Genomic DNA, 22593 nt, shown 5'->3' on the forward strand with positions numbered 1-22593 from the left:
GAAGTTGATGATCCACCCGAACGCCTGGAGAGTCTCCAGTGCAAAACTCAGGCTGAGTTGGCATGCCTCCTGAGAGGGTGCCTTGACCAGTAGATCGTCCAAGTAAGGGATCACAGAGTGTCCGTGAGAGTGCAAGACTGCTACCACTGCTGCCATGATCTTGGTGAACACCCGGGGGGCTGTCGCCAGACCAAATGGCAGAGCCACGAACTGAAGGTGTTCGTCTCCTATCACGAAGCGCAGAAAGCGTTGGTGCTCCGTAGCAATCGGCACGTTGAGATAAGCATCTTTGATGTCTATTGATGCTAGGAAATCTCCTTGGGACATTGAGGCAATGACTGAGCGGAGGGATTCCATCCGGAACCGCCTGGCGTTCACATGCTTGTTGAGCAGTTTTAGGTCCAGAACAGGACGGAAGGAGCCGTCCTTTTTTGGAACCACAAAGAGATTGGAGTAAAATCCTCGCCCCCGTTCCAGAGGGGGGACAGGGATCACGACTCCTTCTGCTCTTAGAGAGTCCACCGCCTGCAGCAGGGCATCTGCTCGGTTGGGGTGTGGGGAGGTTCTGAAGAACCGAAGTGGAGGCCGAGAACTGAACTCGATTCTGTACCCGCGAGACAAAATGTCTGTTACCCACCGGTCTTTGACCTGTGACAGCCAAATGTCGCAAAAGCGGGAGAGCCTGCCACCGACCGAGGATGCGGAGGGAGGAGGCCGAAAGTCATGAGGTAGCCGCTTTGGAAGCGGTTCCTCCATTTGCTTTCCTGGGGCGTGAGTGAGCCCGCCAGGAATCTGAGCTCCCTTGTCCTTTCTGAGTCCCTTTGGACGAGGAGAATTGGGGCTTGCCCGAGCCTCGAAAGGACCGAAACCTCGACTGCCACTTTTTCTGTTGAGGTTTACTTGCTCTGGGCTGTGGCAAGGAAGAGTCCTTACCCTTGGACTGTTTTATGATTTCAGCCAATGGCTCACCAAACAGTCTGTCTCTAGATAATGGCAAGCTGGTTAAGCATTTTTTGGAACCAGCATCTGCTTTCCAGTCCTTTAACCATAAGGCTCTGCGCAAAACCACAGAATTGGCGGCCGCCATAGAGGTACGGCTCGTAGATTCTAGGACAGCATTGATAGCATAGGTCGCAAACGCAGACATTTGCGAAGTTAGAGACGCCACCTGTGGCACTGCTGGATGTATGATAGCATCCACCTGTGCTAAACCAGCTGAAATAGCTTGGAGTGCCCACACGGCCGCGAATGCTGGAGCAAACGACGCGCCGATAGCTTCATAGACAGATTTCAACCAAAGGTCCATCTGTCTGTCGTTGGCATCTTTAAGTGAAGCGCCATCCTCTACTGCGACTATAGATCTAGCCGCAAGCTTGGAAATTGGGGGATCCACCTTTGGGCACTGGGTCCAGCGTTTGGCTACTTCAGAGGGAAAAGGATAACGGGTATCCTTAGAACGTTTAGAGAAACGCTTGTCTGGATGAGCGTCGTGCTTCTGGATTGATTCTCTGAAGTCAGAGTGGTCCAAAAAAGCACTTAATTTACGCTTGGGATACAGGAAATGGAACTTCTCCTGCTGTGCAGCTGCCTCCTCTGCTGAAGGAGCTGGGGGAGAAATATCCAACAGTCTATTAATTGCCGATATAAGGTCATTAACCATGGCGTCACCCTCAGGGGCATCCAGATTGAGAGGGGCCTCAGGATTAGAATCCTGATCACCTTCTTCAGTCTCATCACAGAGAGACTCTTCTCGCTGAGACCCTGAGCAGTGTGATGACGTCGAGGGTCTTTCCCAGCGAGCTCGCTTAGGCTGCCTGGGACTGTCATCTGAGTCAGAGACTTCAGCTTGTGATGCTTGAGACCCCCTTGAAGTACGGATTAGTTCCAACTGAGGGGGACCAGAGAGCATAGCCACAGCAGTGTCCATGGTCTGAGGAACTGGCCTGGCCTGCAAGGTCTCCAGGATTTTTGTCATAGCCTCAGACATTTTATCAGCAAACACTGCAAAGTCTGTCCCCGTCACCGGGGCAGGGTTCACAGGCGTCGCTGCCTGGGCTACCACCACAATAGGCTCTGGCTGACGAAGTGCCACTGGGACTGAACATTGCACACAATGTGAATCATAGGAGCCTGCCGGTAGATCAGCCCCACATGCAGTACAAACAGTGCACACAGCCCGTGCCTTGGCAGCCTTGCGTTTTGCGGATGACATGTTGCTGCCTCCTCAGAGCAGTACAGGGTGTCCAGCCAAGAAGCGACCTACAGTGCTGTAATGGCTGCCGGCGTCCTTGTGGAGAGGGGGGGCGGGCCGTGGGCGTACACCGACGAAGAGCGGGAAGTCTGCTTCCCCTTGTGCCTAGTGAGAGGGCTGGAGCATGTAAATAAAGCTCCAGCCCTTGGCGCTGCCTATTGAGCAGCGTCTCTCCCCTACCCTGATTGACAGGGTGGGGGCGGGAACGAAGCGGCGCTAGGCCGCAGAAGCCGGGGGCTAAAGTTAGAAGCGCCGCCGCCGTAAAAGCGCGGTCGGCGCAAAGCCCCCGGCGCACCATAAGTCGCAGCTGCGCCGCCGCTCCAGGAGCGGTCGGCGCAGTAGTTCCCAATACACAACGTCACTCAGCAAAGCTGCAGTGACCTAACCCCCAGCGTACAGCGCCACTGTCCCCGGCGCACTACAACGCTCAGCAGGCCCTGAGAGTGTCCGTGCCTGCCGGGGACACAGAGTACCTGAAAGTTGCAGGGCCTTGTCCCTGAACGGCACTCCCGCTCCAAATCCAGCAGGTTCTATGGGTCTGTGGATGGAGCCCGGCCCCAGGGCTTGGGGGCCGGCAAGATCCCACTTCCACAGAGCCCTAAGGGGATGTGGAAGGAAAACAGCATGTGGGCTCCAGCCTCCGTACCAGCAATAGGTACCTCAACCTTACAAGCACCAACCGCGGGTGAGAAGGGACCATGCTGGGGGCCCTATATGGGCCCTCTTTTCTTCCATCCGATAGAGCCAGCAGCTACTGCTGACTACAAACAGTGGAGCTATGCGTGGATGTCTGACCTCCTTCGCACAAAGCAGAAAACTGGTGAGCCAGTGATCCCACTGGGGGTGTATAGCCAGAAGGGGAGGGGCCTTACACTTTTTAGTGTAATTGCTTTGTGTGGCCTCCGGAGGCAGTGCTATACACCCAATCGTCTGGGTCTCCCAATAGAGCGCCGAAGAAAAAAACTTTTTTCTATTTCAAACATATTCTTAGCCTTTAAAGCTAGCAAGAGCAGAACATATATACAGTATATCACAAAAAAAAAAAGTACACTCCCACATTTTTAAAAAAATATTTTATTAACTTTTGATGGGATAACACTGAAGATACAATGTACAGTGTCAGTGTGCAGCTTGTATAACAGGGTAAATTTGGTTTCCCCTAAATAACTCAACAGACAGCCATTAATGTCTAAAAGTGAGTACACCCCTAACTGAAAATGGCCAAATTGCGCCCAATTAGCCATTTTCCCTCCCCGGTGTCATGTGACTCATTAGTGTTACAAGGTCTCAGGTGTGAATGGGGATCAGGTGGTTACATATGGTGTTATCCCTCACACACTCCCTCATACTGGTCACTGGAAGTACAACATGGCTCCTCACAGCAAAAAATTCTAGGAGGATCTGAAAAAAATAATTGTTGCTCTACATAAGGATGGCCGAGGCTATAAGAAGACTGCCAACACCCTGACACTGAGCTGCAGAACGGTGGCCAAGACCATACAGCGGATAACAAGACAGGTTCCACCCAGAAGAGGCCTCACCATGGTTGAGCATAGAAGTTGAGTGCATGTGCTCAGCGTCATATCCAGAGGTCATCATTTCAATATAGACGTATGAGTGCTGCCAGCATTGCTGCAGAGGTTACAGGGGTGGAGGGTCCGCCGGTCAGTGCTCAGAATATATGCCGAGGAGGCTATTGAATGTCTTTGTAAAATAGCGATCGCTGTGGTCATCTACTATAGGAACAACATATAAGCTAGCCAGAGACATAGGATCAGTGAGTCTAAATAGGGAATCCCCTGTGGCTAAAATACTGGCATATGTGTTATAAGGTAGATCACAGCGCTCTGCGTTTTTAAGTTTGTTTGTCCCCTTATCTTAATAAGTTGATTAAAAGCTACAAATTAATAGATTAGTCTTTAGTTTAGGGATTTAATTGCCTTGGCAAAATGTAAATTAATGCAGAATATACTGTATGCCGCATACTGCATCAAATTGGTCTGCATGGCTGTTGTCCCAGAAGGAAGCCTCTTCTAAAGATGATGCACGAGAAAGCCCACAAACAGTTTGCTGAAGACAAGCAGACTAAGGACATGGATTACTGGAACCATGTCCTGTGGTCTGATGAGACCAAGAGAAACTTATTTGGGTCAGATGGTGTCAGGTGTGTGTGGTGGCAACCAGGTGAGGAGGACAAAGACAAGTGTGTCCTGCCTACAGTCAGGCATGGTGGTGGGAGTGTCATGGTTTGGAGGTGCATGAGTACTGTCGGATGTGGGGAGCTACAGTTCATTGAGGGAACCATGAATGCCATCATGTACTGTGACTTCCTGAAGCAGAGCATGATCCCTTCTTATTCCAACATTATAACAACTCCAAACACACCTCCAAGATGACCACTGCCTTGCTCAAGAGACTGAGGGTAAAGGTGCTGGACTGGCCAAACGTCTCCAGACCTCAACAATATTGAGTGTCTGTGGGGCCTCCTCAAAATGGAAGGTGGAGGGGAGCAAGGTCTGTAACATCCAGCAGCTCCGTGATGTCATCATGGAGGATGGAAGAGGATCCAGCGGCTCCTGTAAAGCTCTAGTGACCTCCATGCCCAAGAGAGATAAGGCAGTGATGGAAATCATGGTGGCTACACAAAATAATTACATTTTTCTGCATTTTCCCTTAGGGGTGTACTCACTTTTGCTGCCAGCGGTTTAGACATTAATGGCTGTGTGTTGAGCTATTTAGCAGTCACCAAATGTATGTTATTATACAAGCTGCAAACTGTGTCACAGGGTCAGATCCTCAGTGTTGTCCCATGAAAAGATATAAGAAAATATTTACAAAAATGTGAGGGGTGTACTTACTTTTATGGCATACGGTATGCGCGATATTTCCTTATATACAACATACTAAGTTTTCATTTACAGCAAAAATGTAATGTTTTTTTAAAGAAAAACTTCACATTTTGAATTCTTGCAATCTTCTAACTTCTGCATTGAAAGTTGAGTAATTTTGGAGACACTTTGCTTCACGCGTCTTGTGCCGTTTTCTTATCACATGAGGTTTTAGTCGATGTTCTGTGACCAGAGAGTGATCCATTGTGGGGGCAGAGGTGACGGCCACACCACAAGTGACCACTCCGTGTACTCTTTACAGTTAGGTTATTCCCCATGTATGCTGCCGTTACAATACTTCCCAGATGACATAGTGTCCCCATAATTGTAACTGTCAGTTACTTCTACCACTTGCTCTTATCCCTTCCTTCTCCTCTCTTACACCTTTCCTGGAACTTTTATATTGAGAAATGGACATTGAAACCTTATTTATTATGAGTGTGTATTCCCCTTTAAGAGTTAAAGGCACAGAAATTTTTTTAAATTTTTTATTTTGTATTTGCTTCCTAAATGCAAAACTAACCACCTTCCGCAATAGTCTTCGTTAATAATTTACAACTACTTTCCGGCTGCAGAGGTTAATCTATCCCAGTCAGCTGCAAAAATGTAACAAATGCATCAGAGCTCTCTTCTGCTCCCCTGCCCCTTTGCAGTATTATAGTTTGATCAAACTAGCATATAAAAAAAATTGGGCCAATGTCTATCCGGAAAAGAAGGACGATATCTCACTTGTGATCCATATACAATCAGTTTTTTCTTAGCAGATATTATTCATTTACAGTGTTCTATGCTATAGAATGGTAATGTATCTGTAAAAAATGGATACCACTAAGAGGGTCCATGTCGCATCCAATTTTTTTCTCGCACCCATAGATTTGCATAGCGAGTCTCTGCCAATTTACGCATCCCCTCGCAGGATGCCGAATACAGCTGAGAAAAAAAAAATTGCAGATCTGCTCTGCCTCACTGAATAACATGGGTTTGAGTACAATCCATTTTTTTTTTACATTACACTCGTCCAAATTATACTCCAGTGTGAGCGAGCCCTTATATAAAGCAGCAGGCTGTACACAGATCTCCACAATGTAGAGAGGAGTGAAAGTATATACAGTCTCAGGGAGGGCAGAAGAAAAAAAAAAAGCTATAGAAAAGAAGGAAAGCAGATGAAGAGGACATAAGCACAGAATAGAAGCTGTGCTGATATATGTTAATAAGGTAATGAAGACACCCAGACCTCAAATCCAGCCTATATTACTGGGAGGGACACTGCCACAAGAAATAAAACCTAAAAATTGATATACAATTTGTAGCTTGACCAAAGAGTAAGAAGACAATCTGAAACTATGTGCAACCTGATTAACTAAAAGTAGTCACTAACATATGGAGGAAAAAAAAAAAAGTTTTTTCCCCCACTTCAAACGCGCCCACATCCTATTGGGAAGTGCATAACATTAAAGAGGTTTTCCCCTACTAATGTGACCACCTTTCATTTGTCCTAACTATTCCTAACTAACACTTCCCCAATATACTTCTGTTACCTACCCTGCTCCTGTAAGCTCATTTCTTTTATTTCACGTATATAATTTTATTTTTGAAGATTTGATCCCTCCTGTCTGGAGACTGGAATCGGACCGACTGAGCAGAGGATATCACTGGTGGGGGGTGAGGCTGCCTCTCTGTGAGGGACAGCAGTATGGGCGTGCATGCCGAGATCATACTTCACTCTCCTCACAGCCTGCTTTATAGTGTAGTGCTGTCATCTGACAAGTGCAGCAATGTGCAGATCATTAGGGAGATATACTATCTAACCAGTGACGTGCCCTGCTCAGTTGGTCCGATTCCGGTCTCGAGACCAAAAGGATCAAAGCTAAAACATCAACATAGGAATATAGGCGCCGCAAAAAGATCAGCTTACAGCAGCAGGGTAGGTAGCAGAAGCATATCAGAGAAGCGTTAACACGCCAGCACAGTCATCATCACAGAGGGGTGAATAAATATTATAGGGAGGGAGGGGATCCAAATTCAGGAGGTAGAACGGTGCACTGAAGCTATCCACCCAGCACCCTAATTTGCAGAGATGCATAAAGAGAGGGTTTTTGTTTTTTTTTCCAGATTTATCAATATGATTTTAAGAGGATTTAAATCCCCTATATTACTATGTGCTTAATTACTATTATGTTTTTGGAGTGAAAGTCTCCCTTTATAGCTAATTTATCCCCAAATTTTACAATACAAACATTATCAATTAGGTTTTCTAATCCTGATGAGGCTGGTGTACTTACATTGATAAACCATGTCAGAATGGCTGTACAATCCTATGTGAATGTTTAAAGCACCTCTTCAGCGTTTTTTTATTTTAGCATTGGAGTGGTATCACTAATGTCCTACTAATAAACCTACCAGCTGCCGCCATCTGCTTTTCCCAGCGTCGCTCCGGTCCTGTTCCACCATCTAGTGACCGCAGCTCCTGACTGGCAAGAAGTCAGTGGTAACGGTAACAAGATCTCAATGCAAGTCTATGTGAGCCTTGCTCTTGCCCTCATAGACTTACACTGAAAATGACTTCAGACCCACCCAGAAAACACCGGCGCGATCTGGCAGGTCCACAACCAGCGGAAGACGACCACAGCAGTGCCAAGAGTTGAAGAAGATGCCAGGTGGCAAGTATATTACTAGGAGCAGGGAACTTACATTTGTGATACCAGTCCAACAATGTGGGGCTTTAACTCCTGCCGCCTATACAGACTAACAGCTCCTCAGTGCACCTCCTTCCTGCTGTTGCTCAGATCTCACACTGTTCAGTACAAGCTGCACCTGTCAGTCAGGTTTGGCAGCGAAAAAGGGTTACATACCTCTCTCAGAGCCCATGAATAGATTCTGCAACAAAACGACAAAAATACTTTAGATGCATAGTAATAAAAGTAACCGGACACTATCTGTTCATTGTCTAACACTATATATTACAGACATAAAATAAGAAAAAAAAATGGGACCACTGTACATAATAAAATGAGGAGTTCTGTGCGGCCGGTGTACAAACCACTCACAATGGAAAGCTTCTCCGTCGTCGTGTACCGGGCCAGGATCTCACCACGCTTACTTGACCACGGCTCAAAATCACTTCCTATGAAATCTTCCTCCTTCTCACGCTTTTTCCTGTTGACATCCTACAAAAGAAAAAAAATGTGTAGTGCCTGGGAGAAAAAACTAAAAGTGTAGGATTGAATGGATTTAAGGTTAAAGGGGCTGTCCACTACTTTGATGTTGAAATAGGTCATCAATATAAGATACTATAGAAGTGAACAGGATCAGAGCTGCAGTTCTCAGCACCGGGCAGTACGCGGAGTACGAAGCTGTGCTGCACGGGCGCCGCACACTCTTTACATCCGACCTGCTGCTGGAACGGATTTCACCTGATTGGTGATGCCCAGTGATGGCCAATCCTAAAGAGGAGTCATCAATATATATATATATATATATATATATATTATATATATATATATGAGAAATTTTAAATGAGTGTGCAAAATTATTATTGTACAGGAGCAGAGATTTTAACCTAGATATATGGGAAGTTGGAGAGAGCTGAGCCTGCTTTATTTGTGGCTATGTCAGCTGTGTAATACAGCTGACACTTGCCTGCACTTGCTGGGGTAAGATATTCTGACAGAATAATGCTTTAGATGCTCTAATCAACAGTGACTATAGCATGTAAGTAGTTAGATAGAGGGGTTTCTTACCGTAGCGGCCCATCTCCGTAGCGGCTGCAGCCTATTACCGTAGCGGCTGCAGCCTATTACCGTAGCGGCTGCAGCCTATTACCGTAGCGGCTGCAGCCTATTACCGTAGCGGCTGCAGCCTATTACCGTAGCGGCTGCAGCCTATTACCGTAGCGGCTGCAGCCTATTACCGTAGAGGCTGCAAACTATTACCGTAGAGGCTGCAAACTATTACCGTAGAGGCTGCAAACTATTACCGTAGAGGCTGCAAACTATTACCGTAGCAGCTGCGGCCTATCAACGTAGCAGCTGCAGCCTATTACCGTAACAGCTGCAGCCTATTACCGTAGCAGCTGCAGCCTATTACCGTAGCAGCTGCAGCCCATTACCGTAGCAGCTGCAGCCCATTACCGTAGCAGCTGCAGCCCATTACCGTAGCAGCTGCAGCCCATTACCGTAGCAGCTGCAGCCCATTACCGTAGCAGCTGCAGCCTATCACCGTAGCGGCTGCAGCCCATTACCGTAGAGGCTGCAGCCTATTACCGCAGCGGCTGTGGCTTATTACCGTAGCAGCCGCGGCTTATTACCGTAGCGGCTTATTACCGTACCGGCTGTAGCCTATTACCGCAGCGGTTGTGGCTTATTACCATAGCGGTTGTGGCTTATTACCGTAGCAGCTGCAGCCTATCACCGTAGCAGCTGCAGCCTATCACCATAGCAGCTGCAGCCCATTACCATAGCAGCTGCAGCCCATTACCATAGCAGCTGCAGCCCATTACCATAGCAGCTGCAGCCCATTACCATAGCAGCTGCAGCCCATTACCGTAGCAGCTGCAGCCTATCACCGTAGCGGCTGCAGCCTATCACCGTAGCAGCTGCAGCCTATCACCGTAGCGGCTGCAGCCTATCACCGTAGCGGCTGCAGCCTATCACCGTAGCGGCTGCAGCCTATCACCGTAGCGGCTGCAGCCCATTACCGTAGAGGCTGCAGCCTATTACCGCAGCGGCTGTGGCTTATTACCGTAGCAGCCGCGGCTTATTACCGTACCGGCTGTAGCCTATTACGCAGCGGTTGCGGCTTATTACCATAGCGGTTGTGGCTTATTACCGTAGCAGCTGCAGCTTATTACCGTAGCGGCTGCAGCCTATTACCATAGCAGCAGCGGCTTACTACCGTAGCGGAAGCGGCTTATTACCGTGGGGGCTGCGGCTTATTACCGTGGGGGCTGCGGCTTATTACCGTGGGGGCTGCGGCTTATTACCGTGGGGGCTGCGGCTTATTACCGTGGGGGCTGCGGCTTATTACCGTGGCGGCTGCGGCTTATTACCGTGGCGGCTGCGGCCTATTACCATAGCGGCAGCGGCTTACTACCGTAACGGTTGCGGCTTATTACCGTGGCGGCTGCGGCTTATTACCGTGGCGGCTGCAGCCTATTACCATAGCGGCAGCGGCTTACTACCGTAACGGTTGCGGCTTATTACCGTAGCGGCAGCGGCTTATTACCGTAGCGGCAGCGGCTTATTACCGTAGCGGCTGCGGCTTATTACCATGGCGGCTGCGGCTTATTACCGTGGCGGCTGCGGCTTATTACCGTGGCGGCTGCGGCTTATTACCGTGGCGGCTGCGGCTTATTACCGTGGCGGCTGCGGCTTATTACCGTGGCGGCTGCGGCTTATTACCGCAGCGGCTTATTACCGTAGCGGCAGCGGCTTATTACCGTAGTGGTTGCTGCTGACTCAGCTGTGGCTGCAAACATGGACAGGGGATCCGTGCCATCCAGGACGCTGCTCAGCGGGTCCGCCACCGAGCTGGAGGAGCACGAAGAAGAGTTGGAGGACGTACTCTCTTTTCTTCCTAGTTTCTTAGATTTGGATTCTGTAACCTAAAACACAAAAGTGCAGAAGGTCACAAAACACAATCCTGAGCCCAAAGGATGAACATTTCTACTGTTCTCATTCTAGATTGAATTGAGTTCCATAAAACAGGGAAGAAATGGTTAATCAGATACAGTATGTGCGGTATAACTAAAATCATTGCATATAAGAACCGCCAGAACTAATGCGGAAACCAGCAGTACCAAATAACTTACTGCCAATATGATGGCGCCATCCGGTGGCCAAAATAAAAATCGCAACAGCAGGCAGATAATTACAAAATGCTGCACATAAAGATACAATGGGTTGGCCAAATATCACACCCACAATATAGACCATAAAATGTACAATATTATCTATTTATATATCATTAAAAGGAATCTGTCAGTTAAATTACACCCCACCACCACATGCTGTATATGTGCTGTACTGCAGGTCTTTAAAATGTAAATCTGCTGACACCTTTATATCTTCTGTTGTTGCATTTCTAAGTAATTAGCATTTTTTTATTCATTTGTAAATAAGGTGTTAAGTGCTGTGGATGTGACAAAGCAGCTATCAATCAAGCTAAGAGGTCAGTGCTGGTGGAGAAACAATTAAGGGAGGCAAAGGCTTGGGAAGTGCTCTGTCACACCTGAGCACGTAACACCTCATCAGTGGCATACCACCAATGGCCACAGGCCAGGCAGTTATGGGGCCCATGAGCTGGGGGGGCCTGCCGACTAAGTCATCTGCTTCAGCTGGATGTGTGTTGGAGTGCGCACATCCAGGTGAAATAAATTGCAGTACAAAGACCTGCACAGTCCCTGCACTGCAAATATGCCTGCCATTTAGGGATATGAATATACACTGTTCTCCAAGCCCATAATCCCGCCCACCTCCTGGCACTAAAGTGAGTGCTGAAAAGTGGGCGGGATTATGTGGTGGGGAGGAGTGAATGTTCATTCTTTTTAATCGCAGCACACAGGATCATGCAGTAACCGGCTTCCTGCAGCTGCTGGGCAATCACGTGTGCTGCTATTGCATATCTAATACCCATAATCACGGGCATGGGGAGCAGCAAATATGCTAGTAGCTGACAGCGATGTAAGTGGCTCCACATGGCTTACACGTTGAAGTCATTAACCATACAATTTTAAGAAAAAACATGAAACCCATGTTAAAACATGCTGCCACTCAAAAATAGTTTGTAATCAAGCGGAAGTGAGTTTTTATATGCAGCTACCAAAGAATGTGTGCACGCCCCCTGAGGAAGTGCCAGCAATGGCATGAAACATGTAGGGGTGGTCCTGCTATCTCTGGTGGAGGTATATGTTTTGGAGCATTATTATGGGTAAGGTCTGGTAATTTTCCACAGTGCATGTATACTTTGGGCATATCCTTCACCTATTTAACTACTGCAGTGTTTCTTGCATTCGTACTTTCATGCATGATTATGCTTAGAGGTGTTTGTTTGCTCTTGATGCACTGTGGTTTATTCCACTCCCTTATACCCCTATTCTAGCTATTTACTTGTCCAACATTGAGTGCAGGTCATATGTGATATGATGGGGCCAGGATAGGGACACGTGCCAGGATGGGGCCAGGATGGGGACACGTACCAGGATTGGGCCAGGATGGGGACACGTACCAGGATGGGGCCAGGATGGGGACACGTACCAGGATGGGGCCAGGATGGGGACACGTACCAGGATGGGGCCAGGATGGGGACACGTACCAGGATGGGGCCACGTACCAGGATGGGGCCACGTACCAGGATGGGGCCACGTACCAGGATGGGGACACGTACCAGGATGGGGCCAGGATGGGGACACGTACCAGGATGGGGCCAGGATGGGGACACGTACCAGGATGGGGCCAGGATGGGGACACGTACCAGGATGGGGCCAGGATGGGGACACGTACCAGGATGGGGCCAGGATGGGGACACGTACCAGGATGGGGCCAGGATGGGGACACGTACCAGGATGGGGCCAGGATGGGGACACGTACCAGGATGGGGCCAGGATGGGGACACGTACCAGGATGGGGCCAGGATGGGGACACGTACCAGGATGGGGCCAGGATGGGGACACGTACCAGGATGCGGCCAGGATGGGGACACATACCAGGATGGGGACACGTACCAGGATGGGGCCAGGATGGGGACACGTACCAGGATGGGGCCAGGACGGGGACACGTACCAGGATGGGGCCAGGACGGGGACACGTACCAGGATGGGGCCAGGATGGGGACACGTACCAGGATCGGGCCAGGATGGGGACACGTACCAGGATCGGGCCAGGATGGGGCCACGTACCAGGATCGGGCCAGGATGGGGCCACGTACCAGGATGGGGCCAAAATGGGGACACGTACCAGGATGGGGCCAGCATGGGAACACGTACCAGGATGGGGACACCTACCAGGATGGGGCCAAGATGGGGACACCTACCAGGATGGGGCTATATACCAGGATGGGGATTTATTATGAATCAATGTATATGGCATGATATGTAATGGCACATGGCAATGTGTGTTATGGCACATGTCACGATGTATTATGGCTTGATGTATAATGACACATGGCACGGTGCAATATGCAATATATGAGCAGAAGTCAGGAGCTGGCAAGTGAGCACACTGTCAGTACAGGTTGTAAGATCACCTAGTGTGCAGGAAAAGCAGAGACCAGTGCCATCCCCACAAGTGAGGTAACTAAAGAAATTAAATTGGTGTTACGGACCACCCCCTTAAGCTCTGATTCATGTCTGGCAGCAGACCCCCAGGTCATTGTCCGCCAGCTCATCAGAAGTGTGTCAGATTATGTTGATCCCGACGTGCTCAGAAACGCACGTGGGGATCATACGCTAAGTGCGTCACATTATCATTTTCTGTGATGAAACTCAGAACGACAGGATTTCAATGTTTTACATAGAGCGTGAAAGGCAAAGTACCCCCCATTATAATACACAATGGCTGCAGAATACCATTTATCCTTATGGCACTGAGATGACAAGATGTTACTTACCGTGATGGTCTTTAATGGGTGGTAATCCCCGTAGTCTACAGGGGTCCTCTCCAGCCTGCATGACGCAAACTCATCTGAATAATCTCTTTCCCGGGAATGCCTGGACATGGAGAACAATCAAAGAGACAATTAGATTTCTTATATGTCTAATGTGCCGGTAAAGAACGGCTGGGGTCAATCAGGGTGGATGCCACTTTCTAATAGGGGCACAATTGTAGCTGATATCACCAAATAGCCCATAAAAGAGCAATTGATTACCATTATAGTGAACGGAGAAGAACGTGATCGGCAGGATCCATAGCTGGTCCATTTGTATTGCAAACTGCCCAGATATCGATAGATTATAGTATTACAATTCTCCTGCCACTACCCAACATGTTCCACCCACGGGATCAGCCATTCACCTGTTCTACCCCTGATGAAGCTGATCCAGGGGTGAAACATTTTGGGGGTTAAGAGTTATAATACTATTATGTATCAATATCCAGGTAGCTTATATTATACATAATATATAGGACAGAGGACCCCAACTATTCATACCTTGAGAGCCACATTCAGCTCTGCAAAATTGTCAAAAGCCAAACGATGGGAAGAAACCAGAGCAGCCTCGTGTGCCTATTCTGAAGATTAGCATTCCCTGACTAACTGCAAACAACCTCTAAGTAATAATGCCCCGAGTGTCCCCCGTATAAAGTAATAATGCCCCAAGTGCCCCCGTATAAAGTAATAATTCCCGAGTGCTCCCCGAATAAACTAATAATGCCCAAACTGCCTCCCCCTGTATAAAGTAGTAATGCCCCAAGTGCCCCCAAATAAAGTAATAATGCCCCGAGTGCCCCCCCATATAAAGTAATGCCCAGAGTGCCCCCATGTAAAGCAATAATGTCCAAAGTGCCCCCACTTAAAGTAATAATGCCCTGAATGCCCCCTATATAAAGTAATATTGCCCCAAATGCCCCCTATAAAGTAATAATGCCCCAAGTGCCCCGGTATAAAGTAATAAAGCCCAGAGTGCCCCCCGTATAAAGTAATGCCCACAGTACCCCCGTATAAAGTAATAATGCCTCGAGTGCCTCCCGTATAAAGTAATAATGCCCCGACTGCCCCCCGTATAACGTAATAATGCCCCAAGTGCCCCCCGTATAACGTAATAATGCCCCAAGTGCCCCCCCGTATAACGTAATAATGCCCCAAGTGCCCCCCGTATAAAGTAATAATGCCCCAAGTGCCCCCCAAATAAAGTAATAATGCCCAGAGTGCCCCCCGTATAACGTAATAATGCCCCAAGTGCCCCCCGTATAAAGTAATAATGCCCCAAATGCCCCCCAAATAAAGTAATAATGCCCAGAGTGCCCCTTGTATAAAGCAATAATGCCCTGAGTGCCCCCTGTATAAAGCAATAATGCCCTGAGTGCCTCCCGTATAAAGCAATAATACCCCGAGTGCCCCCAATATAAAGCAATAATCCCCCGAGTGCCCCCTGTATAAAGTAATGCCCAGAATGCCCACATGTAAACTAATAATGTCCCAAGTGCCCCCACATAAAGTAATAATGCCCTGAATGCCCTCTATATAAAGTAATAATGCCCCAAATGCCCCTTATAAAGTAATAATGCCCCCATATAAAGTAATGCCCAGAGTTCCCCTATATAATGTAATAATGCTCAGAGTGCCCCCTTTATAAAGTAATAATGCTCAGAGTGACCCCGTGTAAAGTGATAATGCCCAGAGAGCCCCTCGTATAAAGTAATAATGCCCCTGTATAAGTAATAATACCCAGAGTGCCCCCTATATAAAAGTAATAATGCCCCGAGTGCCCCCTATATAAAAGTAATAATGCCTCGAGTGCCCTTGTATAAAGTAAAGTAATAATGGTTGAAGCCCCACTTATAAAGTACCTATGCCCTGAGAGCCCCCCTACAATACCACATGTGTCCCCTTATAAAGCAGTAATGCCACAAGTCAGTTTCTTAAAGCCAATAATGCCTTGAGTGCCTTCTTATAAAATTATAATCCCCCAAGTGCCATCTTAAAAAATAGTAATGACCTGGGTGCCACTTACAGTGCCTACAAGTAGTATTCAACCCCCTGCAGTTTTAGCAGGTTTACACATTCGGAATTAACTTGGCATTGTGACATTTGGACTGTAGATCTGCCTGGAAGTGTGAAATGCACTGCAGCAAAAAAGAATGTTATTTCTTTTTTTTTTCTTTTTTTAAATTGTGAAAAGTTTATTCAGAGGGTCATTTATTATTCAACCCCTCAAACCACCAGAATTCTGTTTGGTTCCCCTAAAGTATTAAGAAGTATTTCAGGCACAAAGAACAATGAGCTTCACATGTTTGGATTAATTATCTCTTTTTCCAGCCTTTTCTGACTAATTAAGACCCTCCCCAAACTTGTGAACAGCACTCATACTTGGTCAACATGGGAAAGACAAAGGAGCATTCCAAGGCCATCAGAGACAAGATCGTGGAGGGTCACAAGGCTGGCAAGGGGTACAAAACCCTTTCCAAGGAGTTGGGCCTACCTGTCTCCACTGTTGGGAGCATCATCCGGAAGTGGAAGGCTTATGGAACTACTGTTAGCCTTCCACGGCCTGGACAGCCTTTGAAAGTTCACCCGTGCCGAGGCCAGGCTTGTCCGAAGAGTCAAGGCTCACCCAAGGACAACAAGGAAGGAGCTCCGGGAAGATCTCATGGCAGTGGGGACATTGGTTTCAGTCAATACCATAAGTAACGTACTCCACCGCAATGGTCTCCGTTCCAGACGAGCCCGTAAGGTACCTTTACTTTCAAAGCGTCATGTCTAGGCTCGTCTACAGTTTGCTCATGATCACTTGGAGGACTCTGAGACAGACTGGTTCAAGGTTCTCTGGTCTGATGAGACCAAGATCGAGATCTTTGGTGCCAACCACACACGTGACATTTGGAGACTGGATGGCACTGCATACGACCCCAAGAATGCCATCCCTACAGTCAAGCATGGTGGTGGCAGCATCATGCTGTGGGGCTGTTTCTCAGCCAAGGGGCCTGGCCATCTGGTCCGCATCCATGGGAAGATGGATAGCACGGCCAACCTGGAGATTTTGGCTAAGAACCTCCGCTCCTCCATCAAGGATCTTAAGATGGGTCGTCATTTCATCTTCCAACAAGACAACGACCCAAAGCACACAGCCAAGAAAACCAAGGCCTGGTTCAAGAGGGAAAAAAATCAAGGTGTTGCAGTGGCCTAGTCAGTCTCCTGACCTTAACCCAATTGAAAACTTGTGGAAGGAGCTCAAGATTAAAGTCCACATGAGACACCCAAAGAACCTAGATAACTTGGAGAAGATCTGCATGGAGGAGTGGGCCAAGATAACTCCAGAGACCTGTGGCGGCCTGATCAGGTCTTATAAAAGACGATTATTAGCTGTAATTGCAAACAAGGGTTATGCCACAAAATATTAAACCTAGGGGTTGAATAATAATAGACCCACACTTTTATGTTGAAAATTTATTAAAATTTAAGTGAGCAACATAACTTGTTGGTTTGTAAGATTTATGCAGCTGTTAATAAATCCTGCTCTTGTTTGAAGTTTGCAGGCTCTAACTTATTTGCATCTTATCAAACCTGCTAAATCTGCAGGGGGTTGAATACTACTTGTTGGCACTGTATAAAAACAAAAAAGTGAGCCGGAGTATGAGATGGTATACATGGAACCTGTGAGACCATGTTCACACTGGCCATGGGACAAAGAGAAACCAAGGAAAAAATTGTGAAAACATACCCTGCTGTAACTAAATAAAAGCATAGTGCATATAAACATAGGGTACTTAGTAAACACTGTTTTTGATCAAAAAAAAGCATAAAGCTAGCCACATTGAGGCCTATTTTAGACCCATGGTAAGGTTTTAATATTAGAGAGTGTAGGTACTATCCCAACTGGGTACACCTTGACGTTTGGTGGGATAGCTTTATGCTTTTTTTGATCAAAAACAGTGTTTACTAAGTACCCTATGTTTATATGCACTATGCTTTTATTTAGTTACAGCAGGGTATGTTTTCACAATTTTTTCCTTGGTTTCTCTTTGTCTCATGGCCAGTGTGAACATGGTCTCACAAGTTCCATGTATACCATCTCATACTCCGGCTCACTTTTTTGTTTTTATGTAGTTTTTTTGTATTCAGTACAAACAGGGACTGGCCCCCTTCTAAGCGAGCTGGACATTTCATTCTGTGAATCCCCCTGACTGTGTGTGTCCTGTTGGGACCCGGTCGCTCTCAGCCCTTAGCCACATTGGGGCCTATTTTAGACCCATGGTAAGGTTTTAATATTAGAGAGTGTAGGTACTATCCCAACTGGGTACACCTTGACGTTTGGTGGGATAGCTTTATGCTTTTTTTGATCAAAAACAGTGTTTACTAAGTACCCTATGTTTATATGCACTATGCTTTTATTTAGTTACAGCAGGGTATGTTTTCACCATTTTTTCCTTGGTTTCTCTTTGTTGGCACTGTATGTAACAATGCGCCTTCGATACCCCTTAAAACGTAATTTTCTAGTAGCACGCTCCTGTCTGCCCATAAAATTGTAGGCTGTTCAGCCCAGGTAGAAGCATCATTAAGTAGGGACCCAGCATTAGAGATACGCCTTGACGCTTGCTGCTGGGCTCGCTTAAAAAGTAGCAATGCCCAAGTGCTCCCACTACAAGTAATAATACCTCATCGGTGTATGATATAGGGACTGGCTGCAGACAGTGGAGACCACAGTCTTCTCCATTCACTATAATTGCAGTACAATGACCTGCACAATCACTACCCCATCTCTATGTCACTTCCCGCTCCATGGGTCTTAATTTTAGTTTTGGCATATGATGAACGGCACATAAAAAGTTGATTTTTACAAGATAGAAGTGTTATAGTGTCCTGACACTTGAGCCCCCACTGATGTAGTGCTGCGGCACCATCACAGCGCTGCTCCCGACCCCTGGGCCCTGCACAAAGGAAAAAGCTCTAGTAGATGCATTGCTTGAGAGGGCTCATCACTTGAAGGGACACGCGCCGCCAGAGGGGGACATACGCCACCAGAGGGGGAAGAGGGGGGCATACGACGCCAGAGGGGAACGAGGGGGGCATATGACGCCAGAGGGGTTATACGACGCCAGAGGGAGAGGGCGACACACCTCACTCAAGAGGGCTCATCGCTCAAAGGGACAGGCGCCGCCAGAGGGGGACATACGCCGCCAGAGGGGGGAATACGACGGCAGAGGGGGACGAGGTGGGCATACGATGCCAGAGGGGGGGGGCATACGACGCCAGAGGGGGACGAGGGGGGGCATACGACGCCAGAGGAGGAAGAGGGGGACGAGGTGGGCATACGACGCCAGAGGGGGGGGGCATACGACGCCAGAGGGGGAAGAGGGGGACGAGGGGGGCATATGACGCCAGAGGGGGGAATACGACGCAAGAGGGGGACGAGGGGGGGGCATACGACGCCAGAGGGAGAAGAGGGGGACGAGGGGGGCATATGACGCCAGAGGGGGGAATACGACGGCAGAGGGGGACGAGGGGGGCATACGACGCCAGAGGGGGGGGACATACGACGCCAGAGGGGGACGAGGGGGGGCATACGACACCAGAGGGGGACACGCGTCAGCTCAGTACTTGCTACAGCCCCTTCATTCTCTTTAGAGACCAGACCCCCAGCGATAATGAAGGGTGTGGAATTAATTATTGACACGAGTTTACCCCTTTAGGGCCCTCTGACATTTTAACTGGCACATGGTAGGGCATTGGGCCCCAATAGCTACTAGTTACCCCTATGGCCACCAGCAGCCATGCCCTCACTATGGTGACCTGTATACTCTCGGGTACAGACTTGTGATCTGCAGAGTATACAGAAACAATAACACTGGTGGTTCCAGGATCCCCTGCAAGGTGCATAGATCTTACCGCCCTGGACTCAGGACCACCCCACTGATGCCCATCAGATTATTTTTCCCCCATATCTGAGGTCTGGGGTAACAGCCCCCAAAATTCAGGAGCATAAACACTACAACCAATCACATTTAAGCTCTTATTTTGCAAACGTCCTCCAGAAAATAAAAGCAGCGCCCTGATTGGCTGATTCAGACAACCTCAGCACTTTACGTTCACACAAACACTAAGGTGCGTCAGTGCACATAACAATGTACACAAAACTAGCAGGTAACCTCCGCTGCACGAGCGACACAGTCACCGACACACCCGTACAATTATACATTGATGCCTCGTATAAGGAGAGACGATTCTTACCACTGAGCAGCAGCCATCTTCAGCGTCATGTGACAACACACTGTCAACTTTTACCTCTGACCCCTCGCCATGTTGTGGATGGCGGATGCGCCGCCATCCAGCCGTTGCATAAACTCAATGTCGACATCTGGTGGGCAACATCGGTACTGCAGGCTGAAGAATTCTGCGCAAAATGTACTTTTCTAGTGATCCGATCTTCTATCGATCTGATTGTATGAAGTTGATAAATCATAATGTTTAAAAATCAATTTTAATCTGTCTCATTCTTTTTATTGAAACTGAATTTTGATCCAGTAGTTTCTCTGACCTACTTATTTTATAAGGTGACACTGGAAGTGCAGGATTGGATGAATAATAATAATAATTTTATTTTTTTAGCCCCAATATATTCGGCAGAGCTTTAATGTGCACTCTGCTGGATCCTGAATTATATAGCCCAGGAAAATGTTAAAAGTTATCTGGTTTATTTATTTACATAGCGCCATCATATTCCTTAGCGCTGTACAGACATCATCATCACTGTCCCCATTGGGGCTCACAATCTAAATCCCCTAACTGTACGGTTTTCCATTGCAGGATGAAACCCACCAAACAGAGAGATACCATACAACGTGAGATTATTCGGGGTGGGTGTAATGGTGCAAAGGAAGGAAGAATATTCCAGATCCCTGTCTCCCCAGAAACATTGGGGGCCGTAATTTGGGCAAATAATGATTTTCGTCCCACATTAAAAGTAGTGATTGAAAATGTTGCTACAGAAGTTAACATGATGGAGTTTTTAAACATCAGAGGTCAATTTTAATCCTGAAAACACCTGCGTCTGTCGGACACCGCCCACTGTGGAGCATCCGTGTGACTCATTCCCCAAGGCCTCGTGCACACATTGTCTATTTGTTGAGTTTTTTACCTCAGTAATTGTAAGCCAAAACCAGAAGTGGGTGTGACACCGTGGCCTAGCCAGGTAGTCACAGACACAACATCACACACACCCCCTCCCTGGACAGGTCACACCAGTCACACATAAAATCCTTGTTGCCACCCTCCAGGGTTGATGTCCACACCAGGTGGGGCGGAGCCAGGCAGTTGGCCCCGCCCACCGAGGAGTTCACAGGCCTGGAGGCGGGAAAACACAGTCAGTGAGTAGAGAGTCCAGTTGTGGACGGTAGAGAGTAAGGAGTGAAACTGTTGGTGTCTGGGTTGGAGCCCAGGCACTTCCAGCATGGTCGGAAGACGGTGGTGGCCGTCTGCAGGAGTTGGTGACGGTCAGCGGAACCGTAGGACCGGGGTCGGGCGGTGGCCCGCCGGTACCAAACCGGGGAGCCGATTGGAGCCAAGCACCAGGCAGGGTACTCAGACCCCGACTAGGCTTAAAGCCAACCTTTAGTCAAATTTGCTGATTGCGGTCTGGACCTCAGGGGTTCCTTCCCAACCAAGTCCCGATTGAAGGTAACAGCCCAACCGTTCTGGATAAGCGCCACCGCCAAGGGCCAGAGATCCAAAGGGCCAGCGTCTGCGGGCAAACGGGCTCCTCCGGCACGTATACGCCAGGGAGCGGACTACCGGTGCCCAGGCATTGGAGTCAAGATACAACACACAGGTGCAGGGAAACGACAGCCACCATCAACCCATCCAGGGAGAACACTGCAGCCGACTGCGGGCCCCCGTCGATCCAGCCGTTTGGTTTACCAGAGACTCTGTCAATCTGTGTATGAGTGAGTACACCTGTGCCATCCGGCACCGCGCTGCGCTGCACCGCAACACTGCACCCTGCAAAACCCCTGATCCGGGACTCTCTCCCGTCACCAGCATCGGTGGTGCCCACCATCACCACAACCCGTGGGTGGTGTCACGAACTCTATCTATATCCCAAAAATCCAATTTCCCTTTTCACTCGTGGGTGAGGAGCGCTGCTCGAGCCCCAGGTCTGGCTCGCTCGAGCCACCGAGGAAAAGGCACCAGATCCGAGCGCGATCACCCCAAGCGGCCCCCGCGACGGGGAACTGGCCCCCGCCCCCGACATGGGCAGAAGTGGGGCCCATGGTTTTGACTTACAAATAACAGAGGTAAAAAAAACCTCACCAAATACTCAACGAGTGCACGTGGTCTTATAGATGGTACTACAGCCTTGCTCCCTGAGGCCATGTGAACACGTTGAGTATTTGGTGAGTTTTTTACCTCAGTATTTGTAAGCCAAATCCAGGAGTAGGTGAAACATGCAGATGTGGTGCCCATGGTTTTGGCTTACACATACTGGAGGTAAAAAGCTCACCAAATACTCAACGTGTGCACGAGGCCTTATAGTTGGTCTGCAGCCTTCCTCTCTAGGACCACGTTTACACATGAAGTATTGGGAAGGGTTTTTTTACCTCAATATTTGTAGCCAAAATCAGGAGTGGAACAATCAGAGGAAAAGTATAATAGAAACACAAGCACCACTGCTGTATTTTTCACCCACTCCTGGTTTTGGCTACAAAGTCTGAGGTAAAAAACTCACTAAATACTCAACGTGCGCACATGGCCTTATAGTTGGTGCTGCAGCCTTCCTCCCTAAGGCCCCGTGCATACGTTCAGTAT

The 22593-nt window shown here is 48.3% G+C and overlaps 1 protein-coding gene across 2 annotated transcripts in view; it reads right to left on the minus strand.

Annotated features, from left to right (window-relative positions):
- Positions 1-20061, minus strand: part of VPS35L (VPS35 endosomal protein sorting factor like) — a 169565-nt gene extending 149504 nt beyond the window's left edge. The window contains exons 1-5 of one of the 2 annotated variants that reach the window (XM_075317995.1): positions 19678-19727; positions 13744-13843; positions 10577-10741; positions 8187-8306; positions 7992-8016 (exon numbers count right to left, since the gene is read on the minus strand). In XM_075317995.1, coding sequence (XP_075174110.1) covers positions 7992-8016; positions 8187-8306; positions 10577-10741; positions 13744-13843; positions 19678-19712 — 445 coding nt within the window. In that variant the 5' untranslated portion in view covers positions 19713-19727. Of the gene's footprint in view, positions 1-7991; positions 8017-8186; positions 8307-10576; positions 10742-13743; positions 13844-19677; positions 19728-20019 lie in introns of those variants that run through there. The other variant, XM_075317997.1, reaches the window with a different exon arrangement.
- Between the last annotated feature and the right edge of the window lie 2532 nt (positions 20062-22593).

This window comes from Anomaloglossus baeobatrachus, chromosome 7 (assembly GCF_048569485.1).
Source record: "Anomaloglossus baeobatrachus isolate aAnoBae1 chromosome 7, aAnoBae1.hap1, whole genome shotgun sequence".
In the NCBI taxonomy this organism is placed as follows: domain Eukaryota; kingdom Metazoa; phylum Chordata; class Amphibia; order Anura; family Aromobatidae; genus Anomaloglossus; species Anomaloglossus baeobatrachus.